Below are 20957 nucleotides of genomic sequence, written 5' to 3' on the forward strand. Positions count from 1 at the left end.
CCCAGTAGGGGAAGCAGCACCCCACAACTCGCCACTCACTTATATACATGTAGCCTGGGTGACAAACCCTCCTCTACTCCAAGGGGTTCCAGAATCCCAACACTGTCCTACTGAACAGTACTGGGCAGTTGCTGACATGACTCCAATGTTTTGAGGTTCCTGTCACATACTATGAGCCACTCACTCACCCCCACAAAAATCTTACCATAACCTGATTGCAGGCTGCACAAGCAGAAGGCATAGAAATTATTTTGCTCCATCTCTGACATTCAGGGATTTGGGATCCATGTAGCCCTCAATGGGTCACAATACCAAACCTACCCCTTTCATTTCCTAAGGGGGTGCCAGGAGTTGACACTCATCCTTCTTACACACAAGGCATACTGCAAGAGCATAATTTAGGATTTGTCTTACACTGCACTGTGGGTGCAGCTTATGTGATGTGTGTTGGCTGTGTAGGACTAATGATACAATCATGATAATCTTGTTTTATCATGTGTAAACGGAAAGTATAAAGTATTTTATGTGAATGCATGGATATAGACGTTAAAGAACTCCACATGCTACTCACGAAGAAAATTACTGAACCCAGATATCTTTTTAAAAGTTCAATTTTTTAATTACATTTCTAAATGAAAAAGAAATAGAAAACAATACAGCATGAACATCTTTTTAATCCATTTGAGCAATACAGAAGAAAATCCTTTAGTCTAAAAATAAATTGTCTTTTATCAAATCATATGAACATTTTTTAAAATAGAAAACTAATGAAACGCTAACTGCTTTCTAATATTTTGATAACATCTGGAATATGCAAGATGTTAGAATGCAATGGGTATTAAGTCCTGCAGGTAACAAAGCATATCCTGCTCTTCCTGGACCAACTTTATCTTGAAATTTGAAGACTTTCTAGAAATGTTCTTCTACAAAGAGAAAATAAAAATAAGAGGGTTCAGAAATACTTATTTTTTTTAAAAAAGTGAATATATTGTTTAGGCAATCACATACAACTTTTGTATCCAACATCTTGTACTGGAAACAGTCACTTTACAGTATTTTATGTTATTACAATCTTTTTCACCAAAGTTTGATATCAATGTTGTCAGCATATGTACGGCAATGTCAACAATTCCCCATGATATGATTCAGTGGAATGTAGAGGGCAGACTGTATTTATACAACAACATTTAAAAATGCAAAGCTGACAAGGGGAGAAAAAACATTAAAAGAAAATACACTGTATTAAATATGTTTTTAGAAGTTCACTTCTAGGCTAAACTGCTGTTTTAAACTCCCAAGAATCTTTTGCTAATTTACAAATGAAGAGTGGGTGACCATTACAGCAAATAATAAAAATGCAAAATAAACTTATCCTAATTAAAATTTCTTACAGAAAGTAGGTGACAACTCTTCAAGCTCACTCACAATCAAAACAGTTAAGATTTGGGTAGTACCTTTTCTTGAGATAACTGTCATACGTTAAAATATCACTTCCAAGTTTGATCCCCATTGGCCTGAAGACAAGATTGCTAAATTCTAAAAATGTTTGTTAATACACATAATTTTGTTTAAAAAGCTATACAGTATCATCAAAAATATAAAAATCTGAAAATAAATTTACAACTGATCAACTTGCATGACACTGTCATGTAACATAAAATATTGAAATTAAACAGTAACAATTTAGTATATAGAACCAATCAAAATTCTGTTTACAAGAATAATAGATTAAGGGCCAGGTTTTCAAGAGCGGCCTCAATCTTTACATGCACAATGTTATATCTGCAAATAATTCTGCTTGTATTTTGGGATCCACAATAAATTGTAAGAAGAAGTGATAGTTATACACCTTTTCGCACATACAAATCAGATATTTAAGATGTCTATTATTCATACCTGTAATTAATTAAAAACCCAATTATTTGTGGGCACAAAAAGTAGGCCTACCAAAAAAAAGATACTTGATTGAGGCCTAACTGAAAATTTGGCCCTAAATGTCTTTGTGCAAACACTTTTCATCGTGCCCAGAAAAAAAATAATGGAAAACGTGCTCAGAAGGAATAGAAGGCATGAAGAAATATTATTTGAGAATATATTCTGCTTGGTTTTCAAGAATGGACTGCAGCAACAGAATTGGATTTTAACATGGAAGAAGATAAAACAGCTTTAATCAAATTAAGTGTTAGTTTTTAATAAAATGGAAATTAACAAAAAAATGTGATCAGCTTTGATGTAATTTCGTTTGACAACTTTGTAGCAACTAAATGCCCATCCCAGATAATGTAATTAGTGCTACAGTTAAATTGAACACTACAAAATCCTCAAAGAAAGTAAAATTGTAGGGTTCCAGTAACTGAAGCATAATAAATAACTTAATCTTTTTTCCTTTTTAAAATAACTGTTGGATAGTGATCTACTAGTATGGTACAGACAGTACTGCAGACTTGACTGCAACAGACATCCATTTGTCCAACATTAGGGCTTGATCCTACAAACATGACTCACTTAAGTAATACTTACTCATGGGAGTAGCCCCACATCAATGAGATTATTCACATCAATAAAAATCTCTCATATTAACATTGGAAAATTTGACCCTTACGCAGAATTGAAAAAACCTTCAATTCACATACTGTACTGTACTGAAGTACTTCATTTAGGATTATAACTCAATTAAGTAGACTATTTCTTTGATCCACTAAGACTTCAATTGTTTGTGAATTTAGAGTATTAACACAGATTTTCCTCTGTTCTCCAGAATGTGAACTTACATTTTGTGAAAAGAAATATTTAACCCTTCTGTTAGGGAAAATAACTTTCACAGTGTAAACTGAAGGATGTACTGCTGTCCCAGTGAATCCAAAACAAGGCAAACTGAAACAATAACAGCAAGGTAAGTGGGAATACCCTCCATTCCTTAAACAGGAATTCTTGCCCGTTTCACAAGAGAATGTGCTTCTACAGTAAGGGTGTCTACATTAATCTTTCTGCTCCTAATTTCTCATTGTCGCTCTCACCAGTTCAGCTGTACCAGTGTTAGCCACAGTCATGGGATTTATCTAAATTGCATCCAGAATAAAGAAAAGGTTATGGTTAGCAAACATCTTAGCTAGTCCTGACATATAATCTCTTTTCCTAATATAGACAAATCCACAGTTGTTAAAACACTGGTGACCACTTAAAAGTCCAGCAGAAGTAGCAGTCATAAATTATGGGAAAAATACCCTAGCGTAGAGAAGGCCTAAGAATAATTACTATCCAGTATAGATGTACTGCTGCTACCTATAGCGCAACCACCAGTCAGGACAGGGATCAGACACTTTTACTACCATAGTTTCATAAAGCAGGTTTTCACCTTGGTAAAGCACTAATATCACTAGTTTTCATCATGAAAACCTGCTTCATGACGCAAATAAAAATATCTGATCCTTGTCTTCACTTGTGCTTCCACTGCTGGCAGCAACACTGCAACGCCACGATTGCTAAAAAAAAAAAAAAAAAAAGAATCATTTCGCCACAAGATTTGATGCATCTGCGAACATATTTTTACAGTCTGGCTAGACTACTCAATTCTGAAAGGGTTTCAACAGAAACTTCTGCAGGAATACATGTAAATTCCAAAATCAAAGGGATTAAACAAGATGTGGTACATTGCATATACTCTTTGGGCCAAATTCTACGGGTTTTACACAGACAAGGGAAGTTTTGCCCAAGTATGGAGCGCAGAACCTGGTCTACAATTCAGATAAAAGTTTAGCTCCATCTCCATTTCCATATTTTCTTTTTTATTAAAATCTGAAGAAAATATATTGGCATATCTCAGACAAGCAAAACCCTTGAAAACTGCGGACAGGCTCAAAGTAAGTATGACTGCACAATAATAGGGATATAAATCTATAACAAGTTAACAGACTAGTAAAATAAGAAATAAATGCCTCACTAAACTAAAACAAAAATACTCAGATCACATTTCCTTATTTTCAGATTAACTAACTAATATAGGAATTTATAGATATACCCTATTGTAATTACTAATTAAAATTAAAATGCTGAGAAGTAATTCAATATTCTTCCAAATACTGGATCCTTACCCTTACCACTATCTACTTAAACAGAATGCCTGTTCTTCAGTACTGAGAAAAAGCTTCCCCAAAGTAAATCTATCCAGTCTTAATGGGGATCATACACTGACTCTAGAGACAGCATAGCTCTAAATTATTCACTGCAGTTTTCCTCCCCTCTACAGTTGAGCAAAGACACCTGGCCTAGTATAACAACAAAACTAAACATGCTGCCTATTACCGTAGTTGGCATTATTCACAGGAAGCCTCCTGAATACAGGAGTTTAAAAGGTCTATTACCATATGGATAGCTATTTGGAACAATCCAATATCAAACTGTGTTTGTTAGCTACAAAAAAAAAATAAATTCCATACTACTGTGTGTACAGTCTTTCTAGATTTTAACATTATTCACTAAGAGTTCCATTCTCTTGAGCTTGCGTTTATTCTTTGGCATGGGCTTGTCATATAAACCATTTTTAAGAAGATGCTCCTTGCTGTGATGGATCTGGGCACCATGCTGAAGTTGGAAAGAGCACAAAGCTTGAAGAGGGCGGAGTATAGTCTGTGAAAAACAAAAACAAAAAAGCTTTTAAATATGTCTAGGAGATATCATTTCATCCAAGCTTTATGTGTAGGGATCACAATTAAAATATAAAATTTTACCAAGTTTTATCATGTAGTGGAATGTGAGATACTAAAGGACCTAAATATGCCCCTGTGATTTGTATACAGAAGTTGCCCTCCACATGTGACTCTCCCCACATACAGAAGGTGGAAGATAGATGTCTCTGGACATTGTGAGCCCTATTCTTGGGTCCCATGATACATCTCTGATAAGGGACAAACCAAGGAAGGTATGGGCAGGCCATGAAGGATGCATTTGTCTCCCTTCTCTGGAGATTCCTCTGGATATGTAATAGAGTTACACCTGACCCAGATAAGGGAGTATGACTGGTAATCTACTGCACTATGCCAATCCCACCAGCAGCTTTTGTGTCCCTCAGTTTTGTGTCCTAAGTGTCCCTAATTTGTTGCAGAGGGACCAGAATAGCTCTGCATAGAGTGGGGGACCAGGATGCAAAGAGTGCAAAGATGGGCTTTAAAGCCACCTTTATAAAAACCTCCTGAACTATGCTCTGTGCAGATGAGCTACATCCCAGAATTTGGTCCAGTACTGCTCGCTGCGTCTTAGATCTCTCTTGAAATGCTGATTACCATTAATATTTTACAGTGCCAGCAACAAAAGACTGAGAACATTGAGGACATTTTAGTGCTTTGACAGAGTCTTCCATCATAGACCAGTGGGATCAAAACTTGCAGTGCAAAGGCTAATGTCTGATTGGTATTCTTTGACCTAATAGAATAAACAAACTCAAGAACTGTCACAACCCAAATTTCTCCAAGGGCACTTGACAGTTTTAAGCTGATTAGTAGAAAGAAGCAACCCGATGGGTCACATTTTCTGGCTAAAGGACTATTCCAGGTCAGTGGGGCAGGCTTAGAAAAGCATTTTATCTTCCAGCTAGCTGTGAGGGCAGCTCAGGTCATCTCTGCATTTCTGCAAAAGCTCGACTGATTTCCATATAGGACTATTAATTGTTTGTCTGGAATTGGATCAGCACTGTCTTCTGAGAGTTAACGTTCACCAGTGCTGTACTTTGACTGTAGGAAAACATTTTAAACCTATTTAAAAACATTTATCTGTTTAAAAATAAAACAAGATAATTGCTTAGTTTGACTCTGATAACCTTTCTGTAGCTACTAAAGGTTACTATATACAAGGACACAGGAAAAGAGTTGCATTTGACCAGTTAGAAAACTTTTAGTGTCTACTTCACTCCAACAGTTTTAACAGGACATATTGGCATGAGAATGACTTAATTCAGGCCCCAGTTAAGCAATATACATAAGGATGTATCCCATATACTTAAAGCAAGTTACATATTTAAATATCTTGGCTGAATCAGGACCTATGACACACAGGTGCCCCTATTTTCTTCCATCTAGATACATGTCATGGAAACATTTCTCTCTCTCCTTGTTGGTAAATTATAACACACTTTTTTAAACAAATTCTATTCTATACTATATTTTTCTTCTTGAATTAGTAATTTTTAAAGGGTAGAAACAGTCTATTGATTCAGTCCTAATCTCAGATACAGAAAACTAGCATTAACACACCTTTTTAAAAATGAATTACGGTGCTTCCACAGTAGATGGTTTTACAAGATATATGGCAATGCTGATTATCTGAGACTATGCTTGAGCTGTGTGTGTTTCAGAGGGTGTACCCCCATCAACAATAAATTGATAAGTTTTCTGACTCTAAAGTTGTTTCAAGACAATGAAATCATGCCAGCTTTGGGGGTGAAAAAAAACCCTTCAACATTGAACTGAAAGTAAATTGAAGTTGTGCTCCTCCTTATTACGTAGGGAACTATGCAATACATGTGCAGGTCAATTCAGTAAAATACCCAATTTAAATATTTCCGTCACAGACTTGTTCTCAAATAAAGGGATACATCTTTATTTTCTGAAATATATTTAAAGCATAAGGTTTACAAGATCAAAATATCCTGTCAACTTCAACTGTTTTCAGCTATCATTAAAAAAGGAAACAGAGTGCAAAGCACAAAGCTTTGAAGATTTAGCTTAAAACTCCCCAGACTGCAGGCCAGGAGTAAGGCCAGATAGGTACTGGGGTTGCAGGGGGCAACCCACAGGTAGGCAGAGGCAACAGGTCCAAACCCCTTCGCCTGTGATAAGTGGCTAATATGCTGCAGTCTGCCCAGGGAGCAGGGCAAGTGAGGACTGGCAGTAGCCAAGACTGAGGTGAAGTGGGGATGGTGGGTGGGGGGTTCCCTTGGGTGGGGAGACCCTGAGACTGAGGGGTTACTACCAGAGGGGTAGCACCCCAGACAAAAGGGCACTGAGTCTGTAAGGGACACAGGGGGGCCAATGACAGGTGAATCACCAGAGGGTGCTCTGAAGAGTGATGAGCTAATTCCCAAGAATGACCAGCAGGAGGCGATGCTGGGTGAGTCCATGCCCGGCTACAGGGGGATATTTAATTATTGCAATCGGGAATGCCAAGTGAGTTAGAAATGAATGCACTTCTCCAACACATATTCTGTTTGCCACACTATTTAAAAATGCAATACATTTTCTATTTCTTAATTTTGGGCCAAATTCTGAACTCTTATCTATTTTGGTATTTGTTTTATACTCAAAACTGAAGTGTATGAGTAGCTTACAAACAGATACAAGTTCAAGTGATGGAGAGACAGATGTAGATTTAGTCTTCTCATCTTGTCTCAGAAAAGAGGGAGGAAAAAAGGAGTGAGAAACAGAAGTATGGGATGAGAAAGTGAATGTAAGGAGAATGAGGAGGAGAGGGATAAGGAGCTGATGAGAATAAGAGGACAGTCTGAGTGAGGAGTACACAAGAGGAGAGCAAGATGAATGAGGAGAGGGCAAGAAAAAAAAATAAGAGTGAGGACAGTTAGTTTGAATTTAGGGGAGATACCATGATGATGGGTGTGGTACAAAAACAAGAAGACCGCACAAGAGAAGTGGAAGTCAAAAAGAGAGTAGATGGGAGGGAGGGTGAGTTCATAAGGGCTGTGCTCATAATAATTAAGCTTGTGTTAAGTCAATCTGTTACCCCACAGAGAGAGAAGAATGATTCAGAAAGATACCTAGTCGATAAGACATTAGCTGGTACTTTGAAACATTTCCCTCTGCCCACCACTTCCTTCCAAAAGTCTTGCCCAGGTTTATCTTCAGTCAACTCCACATTGTGAAGGAACTAATCTAATTAGTTATGGTGGTAGCTGGAAAATAGTGTCGTTTGCATTCAGTGCAAAGAATATAAATATCATGGATAAACTGTTAGCATTTAAGACCATGGTGTTTGACAGGGATGCCCTGTAAGATGACGGAGAGAATGGAGCCTTGTGGAAGTCCACAGTAGTCAGCTGCAGTAATGGGTATGCAAAGGTCTGTTAGTAAAACCTGTGTATGATCTGCAAGGAAGGAACAGAATAATATTAGCAGACAGCTGCTTGCTTACCTCCGCTAGGTCTCTGAGGTGAATCAACCAGCAGCATCCCATGATCTTATTCAGGTCTTTGGATAACGAATGTGTAAGGTGCTCAAGATAAATATGGTACTATTATCTAACTAACTTGGCTTCACACTACTGTTCCATTAACAAAGTAAATTATTTATAATTAATTACATACCTCCTGAATACCATCATTTTTTTCCATGATGGCAAGGGCAATAGCTGCACATTCAAGTGTAGAAAGGCAGGTGTTTGTTGGCTGGGTACGAATTACATATTGACTTGAAATGCTTGATTTCAATTGCACCTGAAAAAACAAACACACACCCAACTTAAAGAAATCAATTACTATGATACAGCAAATTCTTTTCCTTTTCTATTTTTTTTAATAATCACCTGCCTTCATACCGCTCTACTGTCTTGTTCCCTGGTAGCCAATTGTCATAGACTATACATATCTTCGCACATGAATGAACCTGCTGAAGAATAACCACAGACATTAACCGTGTAGGGGTCAGATCCTAAACTCCTCACAAAACTAGCCCCAGTGACTTCAGTGGGTTTATAAATAGAGGAGGATTTGGACTGAGTTGGAATAAACATGTGAGCACGTTTATATATATATATATATATATATTATATTATATATTATATATATATTATAATATATTATATATTATATATATAGTTGATTCTCTAAGAATTCTTTCCTGGGTATCTGGCTGGTGAATCTTGCCCACATGCTCAGGGTTCAGCAGATTGCCACATTTAGGGTCAGGAAGGAACTTTCCTCCAGGGCAGATCAGAAGAGGCCCTGGGGGTTTTTCACCTTCCTCTGCAGCATGGGGCACGGGTCACTTGCTGGAGGATTTTCTGCACCTTGAAGTCTTTAAACCATGGATTTGAGAACTTCAATAGCTCAGACATAGGTGAGGTTTATTGCAGGAGTGCATGGGTGAGATTTGGTGGCCTGCATTGTGCAGGAGGTCAGACTAGTTGACCATAATGGTCCCTTCTGACCTTAATATCTAGAAATCTATAAGCCCTTTTTTCTTTTCTTTCATTGATGTGACATTTGAATTTGCAGTGACTGGCTTTTTAAGCCAACAAAATGTTATTGATGAAAATGTGATTGACATGAATCACTGAAGGGAGTACAATCAGAAAAGTCATATACATGTTAATGCCAACACACATTCTTGAGTTTTGCTGTAGAACTTGATATATTTGCATATTTTGGAACTTGCACTAAATTGTATAAGTTAGTTTGCCAGAAATCATTCACAAAACCTAAGACATACATATTCTATTTGATTTCTTAGACTATTACAATAGGTTCCCATCCAGTACTTTGGGTATCTATTCCATGAATTAAAAATCACAACATGAATATTAACAAAGTATCACACATAAATGTAGCTATCTCAACCCATGACTTCCTCAAGAAGTAAGAAAAAAAGATGGACTCTATGGCATGCCCAAAAGGTTAACAAATCTGGGCTCTGGCAGACCAAAGGGGAGAAGCAAATTCCAAAACTCAGGACCCCTCACAAAAAAACTTCAGCTAGAGTGCCTCTGCCAAGTCAACTGTGGCAGCATGTAATGGTGAGATAGGTGATCTTGACTTGGTAAAACATGTTACCTTACTGGCCTACTGAAGGCTAAGTGATGGGCAAACCTCTCTGAACCTTTTGATTGTTGACCTCTGACCTAATCTTATGACCTATGACTCTGTCTCATGGTTGATTTTATGCTTACGAGAGCTAAAATGACATTAGAATATAAGATTGATAGGGATATATTGCTTTTTAGCTTGGAATATGCAAGGGGGGCAAATAGGTGAACATAAGTAAATGGGTCATTAAGGTTGCTGCAGTAAAGGCCTGGTATATTAGATTAAGGCTTTGTTGGAGTAGTTGAAAGCTGGGAATTAGTAGAACAGTGTAGTCCTAAGGAGAGAACTCCAGGTCATATATTTTGCACTCTCAATTTGGGAGACAAGTGAGTCACCTCAAATAAGTAGCGTACACCACAAGATTCCACAAGAAGGGAGTTTTGTGGGGCTTTAGCTATTAGGTTGCTATGCAGTATCTAAGCAGTTAGACCACATGTACATATATGAATTAAGAAATAAGTGATGTAAATCATGAATACTAATGCTTGATACATAATCATGGACACCCCAAAGGCCACATGGATAGGGGCAGCTATTGACCCTATTATAATCAGTGTAAAGGATCACATTTGGTATATATTTGTACTATTATCATAAGAAAGGGCACAAAATACTACAACCAGTTCCCATTTCTTCATGTTCACTGGGTCCCCGAGACATGTAAATTTAATCAGGACCTCTCTTGTGATGGCCTCCACTTACTTTCCCTTCCATCTGTTGGCAATGGTCTCCATAAATTGTAAGTATGCATGATGTAAGATTGTAAGAAGGAACGTAGGAAACCACTTTAATGTAATCTTTTTCTAACAGTTTTGTATATTGATCCTTGCCTATGATTTCAATTACAGTTGTCTGTATTAAAGCTTCTATGTGTTTCACCAAATTCCAACTTTTCAATTAACTCTTAAGTAGCCGCCTAAAAAAGAACCTGTTATCTGTGACAAGTGCATGTTGCACACGAATACGTAACCTTACAGGTATAAGAACTGTTCAGGCTACATGATTCTTTTTCCTTTCCATTCCCACTAGAATCCTCCAAGAGCCAGATACTGCAATTGGATCCATGGGTTTGTCTCTACATTGCAGCTGGGAGGTGGGAGCAAGTGAACAGTCTTGCACTCGCTCTGTTCAAGCTAGCACACTAAAATAGTAGAATGGAAATTGTGGCACAGATGTTGGCTTGGACTAGCCACCCAAGTCCAAACTCATCTGATCCCCAGGGTCCGAGCTGCTGTAACATCCACGCTGCTATTCTTAACACATTAGCTTGAATAGAGTTAGCACTAGTCTGTCTATTATTCTGGGAATCTCACCTTCATAGCATAAAGTCAAGGTAAAACATTAAGGAATTAAAAATCAGTACTATTAAGAAAATTGTTTGAAATTATTTATGTGAGAAATTCTATCTTGTAATTTCTTATTTGTATATTGCTAAAACCATGGGTGGAACTTTTCAAGGCAAGGACCCTACCTTCTTACCAGTTCATAAAGTTAAAAATCTAAATAGGAAATATACAAAACTAGGAAAGAGGATGGAATATAAGGAAAAGCAATGGGATTGAGTAGTGATGTTTAGCATGGATCAGGTTAATAGTCAACTCAATATTTTAAGAGATTTTCAATTAATCTGCCCTAGAGTTTTCAACAGTGACTGATGATTCTGCAGCCCAACTTCACACACTTTAACAGTCCTTAATTCCAGAAGTGCTGAGTGTCAGTTCTCTGAATATCAGGAGAAAATTTCAGCTTTTAAGTATTTCAAACTGTTCACTAAAAAGGAGAGGCACCGAAAATCACTGGTCCTTTTTGAAAATGCAAGCATTTAGGTCCCTTGTTTTTATGTGTTAAAACAACCTAATGTTGTAACGGTCAAATACCTGAGTTCCTTTGAGTTCTTACTGCAAAAAAAAAGAAGCTTAATATTAGTGAAGTAATCTATAAACATTAGAATGTAGGGCCTGACCCTGAGAGATGCTGAGTATTTTGCCACAGCCATTACAATGGCCATTCAGACTTACTGCAACTGATAAATGAAGATAGATAGCATATATAATATACAGATTGTAAAACAGCATTTCTCAGCATTCCATGTTTTCTTTTGGAAAAAAAATGCTACTGTGCAATTTCCATTGCCACAATTTGTTTTCCAAAACAAGAACAGAGTACTGAGAAACTAAATGCTATTTTATATTCTATATATAATCACATATTCATTCTTTTAAAATTAAATGCATAGAATATTCCATATATGGGCATGTTGTACTCAGTCATTAAGACTGTATTTACCCCGTTTAAGTATTTGTCATGTTTTAGAAAGACAAATTAGAAATCAAATTTATTCATATAATTTATGAGGCTACTTTGGGTAAACTGATTTACTGACTTATTGGTTCTGCCTAAAGTGATAACCACTTTATACTATCACACAAGTAAAACATTTTCTAAGAAAGATAAATCTAATTCAACCATTAGACTGTCTGTTTTATCAGCTCCAAAAGCTTTTATTGCTTTTATAAACAGCTGTTGAGAAATGACAGATTTTGTAGCATTAGTCTGTGTGAGAATTCAGAAATTATTCATTACTTTTATAATTTCCATATATTTTCTCTTATGAGTTAACTTGTTTCATAACCTCAGTTGTAGGGTTTAACATAAATAATCTGTTCCTTTCCCAAATCCTTGAGGGAACACTGTTCATTTTCTTAGTACAATAAACCCTACAAAATGAGTAGGCATGGGAGGCCAATTCCTATTTCCTAAGGTCTGGTTAAGGAACCAGTTTCTTAGCTCATTTCAGAATATCACTAGATTGAAATTCCTCTTCAGTACATTAGTTGCCAATGGCTTCTTACCCACTTTGCCTGGTCCCTTCCTCTTCATCTCCATTCCCTTCCTTTGCCCTCCTAACCTGGGGTAACTATCCTCTCCCCTTCCTTACCCTGTTCTTTATCCTAGTCCCTTCTCCAAAGTACTTCCAGATTCCTTACTTATGAGGGATCTGTAAGAAAGGAAGTTCCAAACAGTTCTGGAGTTTTGGTGACTGAGGCCATCAGCTTTCAATGTGCTAATAAATGCTATCATCTCAGGAGCCAAACTGAGGCAAGGAGAATGCATGGATATGCTGGCAGGAAGAAAGAATAATTACATTCTTCAATATAATTGGAATAACCTACAAAATACTGATTTGATTCGGATGGGCGGGGGGCAAGGTAGGGGTTTAAGGAAGAAAGACTTTTTTTTTTTAGAAGAATCCAGCTGGTTTCCCTAAGGAACATGGATTTTGGTATTATCTCGTACATTTCAAAGGCAAAACCATATATTCAGAAACGTCTTTAAGCCCCTGGCAATGGTGGTCTAGCAGTATCTAGAGAGAAATCCATCCCAAAAAGGCAAGGAATTCCCAACACCCTTCAATTCAGACAAAGGTATTGTGTATTATGTAAACAGTATATTTCTATCTTTATATCATAGTAACAATTGACATCAGTTTTCTATTAAATCCTTTTTAAAATGAAACTTCTTAAACCTGTCTCTATTGTGCTCCTTCCTGGCTTACATATATTAGTGAACTTTTATTTTGTCATTTTCAATGTCTGTGTGTGTCTCTTTCCACTGTGGATGATCTTTTTTCCCCTTCCTCCTCACCCCCTGCTATGTTTGCCATTCACTCTCCCTCTAGAACCTGTACATTCACCAAAATCTCTCTTCTTCCCTCTTCCTCATCCTTCATTCCTGGAGGTCTTGATCCATGACTAAGGCTCCTATGAGCTATGGTAACACAAATAATAAAATAAGAACTCCCTCCACATATTTTATTCACTTACCCCACAAATTCAATGAGACAGCCCTGCAGGTCCATTCAGCACCCCCAACTTTTCACTCAGTCCCTCAAAAGACAAACCTCCACTCATATTCACTACCCAAGATATAGATAACTCCCACATTCACCCTCCAAATACAGTCATACAACAACCAGTCAATTCCCATAATGTATTCAATCCCCATCCAACACACCTTCTTTCAACAAATGCTGGGACTGAGGAAAGGACTCAGTAGGCTGACACACCACCAGGACCCTTCTCATCTCCTTGGGGAATGACAGAGACTTCAGCTGTCAGATTTTTCTTCCTCAGAAAGCTTCTCCCCTTTGGAGACTTATCTCCCTCCCTCTCCTCTGAAGCTATCTGTATATTCCTTACCCATTGTCCACAGTGGCTTCTTGGGCCAGAAACTGAAGAATGAAGGGTATGTATTTCTGTTTTTGGAGAAAGTCAGGATTGGGCACTAAAATCCTTTCTTATCCTCCCCCAGGCAAGAATTATTGACTAGTGTGCTTCCCGCATCTAGGCTTGTGGGGGAAAAAGTCAAGGGAATCTGACATGGCAGTGGCTCACGTACTACAAGGTATTTCTGAACAGCACTGGCTTCTAAAGAGCCACCTATTGCTTTCCCAGCCAGTAGCATAAATCCACTCACAAGAATGTTCTTTGCAAAGCACATCTCTGCATATGGGTGAGGGAGCTTCATCATGGTAATAAATGCTTGTTATTTCTAAGGTTGATTACTGCAGCATTTTAGTGGGATATTTTGTATATTTAAACAAGTTCTGTTAACAATTGTTGATTCCAGACATTAGGACATACAGTATAATATAAATCTAAAGGGACACAAAAATGGACCTCTTGAATATGTACTTTATATGCTTATACATCTGCAGAGGGGGAAAAGTTATTTACTTGTTCCCATAATATAAGAACTAGAGGCCACCAAATGAAATGAATGGCAGCAGGTTTAAAACAAATAAAAGGACGTTGTTCTTCACACAGCGCACAGTCAACTTGTGGAACTCCTTGTCTGAGGAGGTTGTAAAGGCTAGGACTATAACAGGGTTTAAAAGAGAACTGAATACATTTATGGAGGTTAAGTCCATTAATGGCTATTAACCAGGTTGGATAAAGAATGGTGTCCCCAGCCTGTTTGTCAAAGGGTGGAGATGGATGGCAGGAGAGAGATCACTTGATCACTACCTGTTAGGTTCCCTTTCTCTGGGGCACCTGGCATTGGCCACTGTCGATAGACAAGATAGTGGGCTGAATGGACCTTTGATCTGACCCAGTATGGCCATTCTTATGTTCTTAAAGAAGTCTTGTAACAGCACTCAGCAAAAGTTTATGGAAGGAAACACAAGAGTTTAAGGATAAACACAAGAGTTTAAGGAAGGAAATTAAGAATACTTCAACCAATTCAAGCTGGAGGGGAAAGTTAGATAAGCCAAATGCAATTACTCATTGCAAATTGGCCAGGACACTGGAGTTAGCATTTCTTCTTCTACATGAAGAGCTACCAATATTTTTGGGCTTGATTTTCAAGACATCAGAAGTCTAGGGCTGCATGTAATCGAGTATCTAATTTCTGTATACAACTGTGTAGAAGGCTTAGAGCTTCCAAGGCCTTGAAAGCCATGATAACAAGTTTTATGTTGGTTTAATGTCTCATATGTAAGCTGGCTCCTCTACCAACACAGTGCTCTCCCAGTACATGGTGGAACACTGGCTCATTGCTCCACTTACTGAGGACCTGAGTGGGAGGTATGGGTATGATTCAGCACCTCTCAGGACCAGGTCCCTTTGATACTAACATCACCACTTGCAGCAACCTAGGTTTTCCTTGGAGGTCTCCCATTCAAGCATCAACCCAGGTCATCCTGTTCAGCTTTTGAGAACTGATGGGAGTATAAGTTTGGCATAATATGACTACAGGCCAATCATACTACAATTACACAGTGCGATTGAGATTCATGCTGGTTAAGAATAGTAGAATTTATTAGGACTAGAGAGATCGTATATAATTTTATTGAATATACTGTCTCCATCCCTCCCTTCCATCTTAATGTCCCACCTCTTCTCAATCTCTTCTATTCTCATGAAACTTACCTTCCACACTGCTCTTAAAGGCTCAGCCAAATTCTTCAGCCAAACTATTTTTTTCACTTAAAAATGCAGGTTTGGATTGATCAAAACATTTTGTGAATGTGTTGATCCTGGTGAATTGTTTTGGTCAAAATGAAAATGAGACATCTAAATGAACAGTTTCAACATTAATGAAATGATTTTTCAAGCTAGGATTACATATCAAAACTGTCTGGCCTTGCCCGATTTACAGCAGCTGATGTCCTCACGCCTCTGCTGGCAGGACTTGCTCAGCAGCAGACTTAATACCTGAAACAATTTCCCCAACTTTATTGATTTGCCCAAAATTCTGAAAAAAATTTTGTTCAACTTGAACTTTTTTTTTCAGAACTGAAAAATCAGTTATGCACCCAGCTCCACTTCTCTCTCATTAGTTCTAACCTCAAAACAAAATGTACGCTCATCCAAAAATATATTTAGAAATACAACACACCCTTCAAGATAAGAACATAGTATGACCATCTGGTTAGTAACCTTGTCCCACTGTATACTGATCTTTCACACTGTTTGTGCCTCATACTTGTTTTGTTTTTGCTATAATAAGATTGTAAGCTTCTCAGAGCAAGGAAAGGGTCTTTGATGGGTTATGTGAGGAGCCTAGCACGTTTCTGAATGTTCATTTTTTACAAGATAAGTCCAGTTTGCAACAAGGTAGCCCTTCATCTGTGTTGGGCTATGTCTACACTGCCCATCTTACAGCAGCACAGATGTGTCGCTGTAAGGTATGCAGTGTAGCTGCTCTTTGTCAGGAGGAAATTGCTCTCCTGCTGACAAAATAAAACCACCACCACTGAGGGACAGTAGCTTTGTTGGCAGGAAAGCGTCCCCCGCCAACAAAGCACTTCCACACTGGCACTTTTCGCCTGTAAATCTTTTGTCAGCGGGGGGTGGGCGTTTTTTCACACTCCAGACTGACAAAAGTTCAGTGCAGACATAGCCTCAGAGTGAATTCAAGGTTGAGAACTGTCAAGGTTCCTTCCCCACTCTGAATTCTAGGGTACAGATGTGGGGATCTGCATGAAAGACCCCCTAAGCTTATTCTTACCAGCTTAGGTTAAAAACTTCCTCAAGGTACAAACTTTGCCTTGTCCTTGAACAGTATACTGCCACCACCAAGCGTTTTAAACAAAGAACAGGGAAAGAGACCACTTGGAAACATCTTCCCCCAAAATATCCCCCAAGCCCTACACCCCCTTTCCTGGGGAAGGCTTGACGATAATCCTCACCAGTTGGCACAGGTGAACACTGAGCCAAACTCTTGGATCTTAAGAACAATGAAAAATCAATCAGATTCTTAAAAGAAGAATTTAAAGAAAAGGTGAAAGAATCACCTCTGTAAAATCAGGATGGTAAATACCTTACAGGGTAATCAGATTCAAAACACAGAAAATCCTTCTAGGAAAAAACCTTAAATTACAAAAAGTCACAAACAGGAATACACATTTCATCGAGCACAGCTTATTTTACAAGCCATTAAACAAAAGAAAAATCTCTTGCATTTTCTAGCTAGATTACTTACTTACTTTACAGGAGTTGTAAGGCTTACATTCCTGATCTGTTCCCAGCAAAAAAATCTCAGACAGACAACCCTTTGTTTCCCCCCACCCCCTCCAAATTTGAAAGTATCTTGTCCCCTCATTGGTCATTTTGGGTCAGGTGCCAGCAAGGTTACCTTAGCTTCTTAACTCTTTACAGGTGAAAGGGTTTTGCCTCTGGCCAGGAGGGATTTTATAGCACTGTATACAGAAAAGTGGTTACCCTTCCCTTTATTTTTATGACAACCTTTAGTAGTCAGTCATTCTTTTTACCGGTAGCAGTGGTTGGTATCATTTATAGGTTTAATTATTGAACTAATATTAAATGCTGAATTAATATTAAAACCAGGAAAATACGAGCTAGATTATTCCTGGCCCTTGGAATCATGTGCAGGGGAGGGGAAATAGCAGGGAATTTAAACACACAAACCCCTTGCAGACTTATCTCAAAGGCTAGGTACAATTGCAATTTACGTGCTAGGGGGAATGCAGGAAATGCTTTTTTGTAGCACTGGCGCAAAAATCACCCCCAAAGGAGGGGAGTCAGCCAGACAGGGAACGGGAATATATGGCTCACAATATTAAGAGTTTACACATTTATCTTTTGCCTAAAAGGCTAACAGTGACTTTTTTCTATTGTATTTCTTTTCATATTCTAAAATGCAAAAATCTCATAACCTTGTAGCTAAATAAAGTTCCATGAGTTACCTTCGTGACAGAGAAAAAACACTGAGCAAAGTAAACCCCAGCACACTATTGAAATTTACATCAAGAACATAAATAAGTTAGTTCTCTCAAACATCCTAGCTTTAATTTAAAGTGACATTTTAAGAGCTCTCTCTTTCAAATTCTGTAGGGAATAACTGTCATACAACTGTCATAAATGCAAAGTCAAAAAACTAAATGGATGTCACAAAAACCTTTCCCCTTTTCTTCATGTTTTGTTGATTGCACATCTGTATGTATCCATGCTACCTTTGTGCATTCTGCCATATGTAAATTGCTGACACAAATTTATTATAAATTGCAGCCTGCACATTCCAAAGCCACCAAGCTAAACCTCAGGGAAAACATCTCATTCAATTTCCATTTAGCTGACATCCTTTTTCTGTATTTTCCCCACACAATTTCTACCAGATCCCTCTCTGTTTTGTCTCCTTTCCCCTCTTCCTAACCAATCTATTGCTTTAGGCCTACACAGTAGCATTCAGCCAGAGGCCTGAGTTGGGAATGATGCAGAGCTGCACCACCCAGGAGGAGCATAGGGAGGCATTCTGTCTCAGAGCTGCACTGGACGGTAGGGAGGGAAAGAGTCATCTGTGGAAACCTTTTAAAGGGTGTAGCCTACTATTCTCTCCCCAACAGGATCAACCATCTCTGAGGACCAGTGTGTGGTAGTGGCAAGACATAGTTCTGCCTACTCACTGCTATTTTTCACCCGTATGTAACTGGGGAACCACTCCGTAATAACTCCCATGTTTCCCTGGGCAAAGGATGGGCAACTCTCACTAGCTCTTGCAGAGATCATCTGAGAGCAGAGAGGCTCCTTACTAACACACACTCTCTCTCTCTCTCTCTCTCTCTCTCATAGTTATGTAAATGTGATGTCCAGGATATCTGTTCAGTGATGAGATTTATGAGAATGAATTCTCAAATGATTTTCCAGGTATTTTCAGGAGTACTCTTGTCCATTTGCTTCATAACCAACAATTAATGAGACAGATTTTACCATCCACATTAACATGGAGTATTATTTACTCCACAAGTAGTCTAACTGAAATCAACTCACTAGATAAGGTATAGCTCAACATGAGTAAGGGTGGCAGAATATAACCCAAAGCAACCGTGTAATCTTTCTTCCATTACCGTACAAAATGGTTTGTTTTAAAAGCTTCATCTCTACATTTAGTTCTCTCTTTACAATGACTGCACAAGAGAGAATATGAATGAAGGTAAAATGAACTACCCTATAATTTCCTGGATTCACGTATGAAGGATATTACTACTTTTTTTTTAACCAACCGCTTGCTAAATTTTCTGAAAAAATGCTTTTGAATATTTTAGAGAATTTTGATCTTGCTTTTACATTATTTTCTGTGTGAGAATAACTAAGGATGCACTATTGTGATGTGCACATGATTTGTCTGGTCCATGTCACTGGGGATCAACTGTATTTGAAAGCAAGCCATGTAGAAAAGTAGAACTACAGTACACAGACCCCCCAGCCCTGCTTATGTAATCTGACACAGAAGCTTTTCCAAAAGTTTGTTTGTTTTTGATCCCTGAAAATACAGTGTGGATGCAAACACACATGCATATCCCAAACTGTGAGGCTTCTAAGTACTCTGACGTTGTTTCAAACAATTAGTCCTTTTTCAACCTGGTTAATCTGTTGAACACAAGTTCTTATCTGAGCATTGGACAAGTGAATATGGGTCTACGGAAAGTCACTTCCTTTAAAGAAATCAGACAGGCAAAGAACTTTTCTGTCCTTAAAATGTGTTCTCTATCGCTCTTCACTCCCAGGGACAACAATGTTATATGACTGTCCATTCGAGACAAAATTGTGGTAAAATAAAAATCCAGTTTAAACAAAATCATACATAGGATTTTATTTATATTGGTAGAAATACTTAAACAGGCAAAACTCCCATTTATTTCAACAATAGTTTTGGCTGTGTAAAGACTGCAGAATTTGGTCCATAAACAGGAATCCTGTATTTTGTGAGATAAACTATACTAGAAAACCTGCTTACAAAAAAGGAGATAAATCCAGATTTCAAATAACTATTAAAGCAAAAATCAACACACTGAAAAAGAAAACAAGTTTGCTATTTTTAGATCCTAAAAGATATGAATGTTGGTAAGATTTGAGGTTCCTGAACAGGAGCATGCTATACTATTAGGTGTGCTGCTTACCTCTATGAGGAGGACCAATGACAAAGAAATTCCTTGTAGTAGTAAACACTACTCTCAGTAGAAAGTGTTTGCAGGATTAGGCCCTAGTAACCATCCTAGTCCAAATGTGACCCTCTCTTTCATACAGTACAGGATGAAGGATATATATTGAAGAGTTTCTAGTGACTCCCTACATGCTCCTTCTGTTTGTTAAAGCAGTTTACTGCTGGTTACTATTCTATATATCTAGGGATTTACAGAGCACTCATCACCATCACTGTCATAGTTCTTATCAAGAACTAAATCTTGTGAAGTACAGTATTGAGCACCCTTAACTCCTTTTGGTTTCATCAGGAGCTAAGAGTACCCAGCACCTCAGAAGAGGCTCTCAATACCTTCTAAGATCAGGCATGAAACAGCTTTATTTTTACTCTCAATTCTTCAGTCTCCCAAGAGTTGTGATACACACACATCATAATTTCAACCATATAGTATTTTATGCATATCGTGAAAGGTTACTTTTTTTTCCTTCCAAGATAAACAAAGGGCCTTATAAAGGATGAGCTTGTATAATGGTCTCTGACTGAGGAAAGAGTAAAGCACCCTAATGGAAGAAAACTAACACTGCCTTCGCAATGAATTCAGAATCTACAACTGACATCCTTATTTGTCATATCAGTTAGTAGCCTTCATTGACTCAACAGAGCAGAGTTATGGAAGGTGATTTCATTTTTAATTTTATCTGGAAGG

The 20957-nt window shown here is 38.0% G+C and overlaps 1 protein-coding gene across 5 annotated transcripts in view; it reads right to left on the minus strand.

The window, feature by feature from the left end:
* Positions 1–639: 639 nt before the first annotated feature.
* The window catches only part of DTWD2 (DTW domain containing 2), a 176769-nt gene continuing 156451 nt past the window's right edge, over positions 640–20957 (minus strand). The window contains exons 5-7 of one of the 5 annotated variants that reach the window (XR_006281429.1): positions 8539–8606; positions 8309–8437; positions 4610–4626 (exon numbers count right to left, since the gene is read on the minus strand). Coding sequence is in view for 1 of the 5 variants with exons in the window: in XM_038403661.2 (XP_038259589.2) it covers positions 4456–4626; positions 8309–8437 (300 nt within the window). In the remaining 4 variants the exon portion in view is untranslated. Of the gene's footprint in view, positions 4627–8308; positions 8438–8526; positions 8610–20957 lie in introns of all 5 variants that reach the window. The other 4 variants (XR_006281427.1, XR_006281428.1, XR_006281426.1 and 1 more) reach the window with 4 other exon arrangements.

The sequence above is a fragment of the Dermochelys coriacea genome, chromosome 5 (genome assembly GCF_009764565.3).
Source record: "Dermochelys coriacea isolate rDerCor1 chromosome 5, rDerCor1.pri.v4, whole genome shotgun sequence".
Lineage (NCBI taxonomy): Eukaryota > Metazoa > Chordata > Testudines > Dermochelyidae > Dermochelys > Dermochelys coriacea.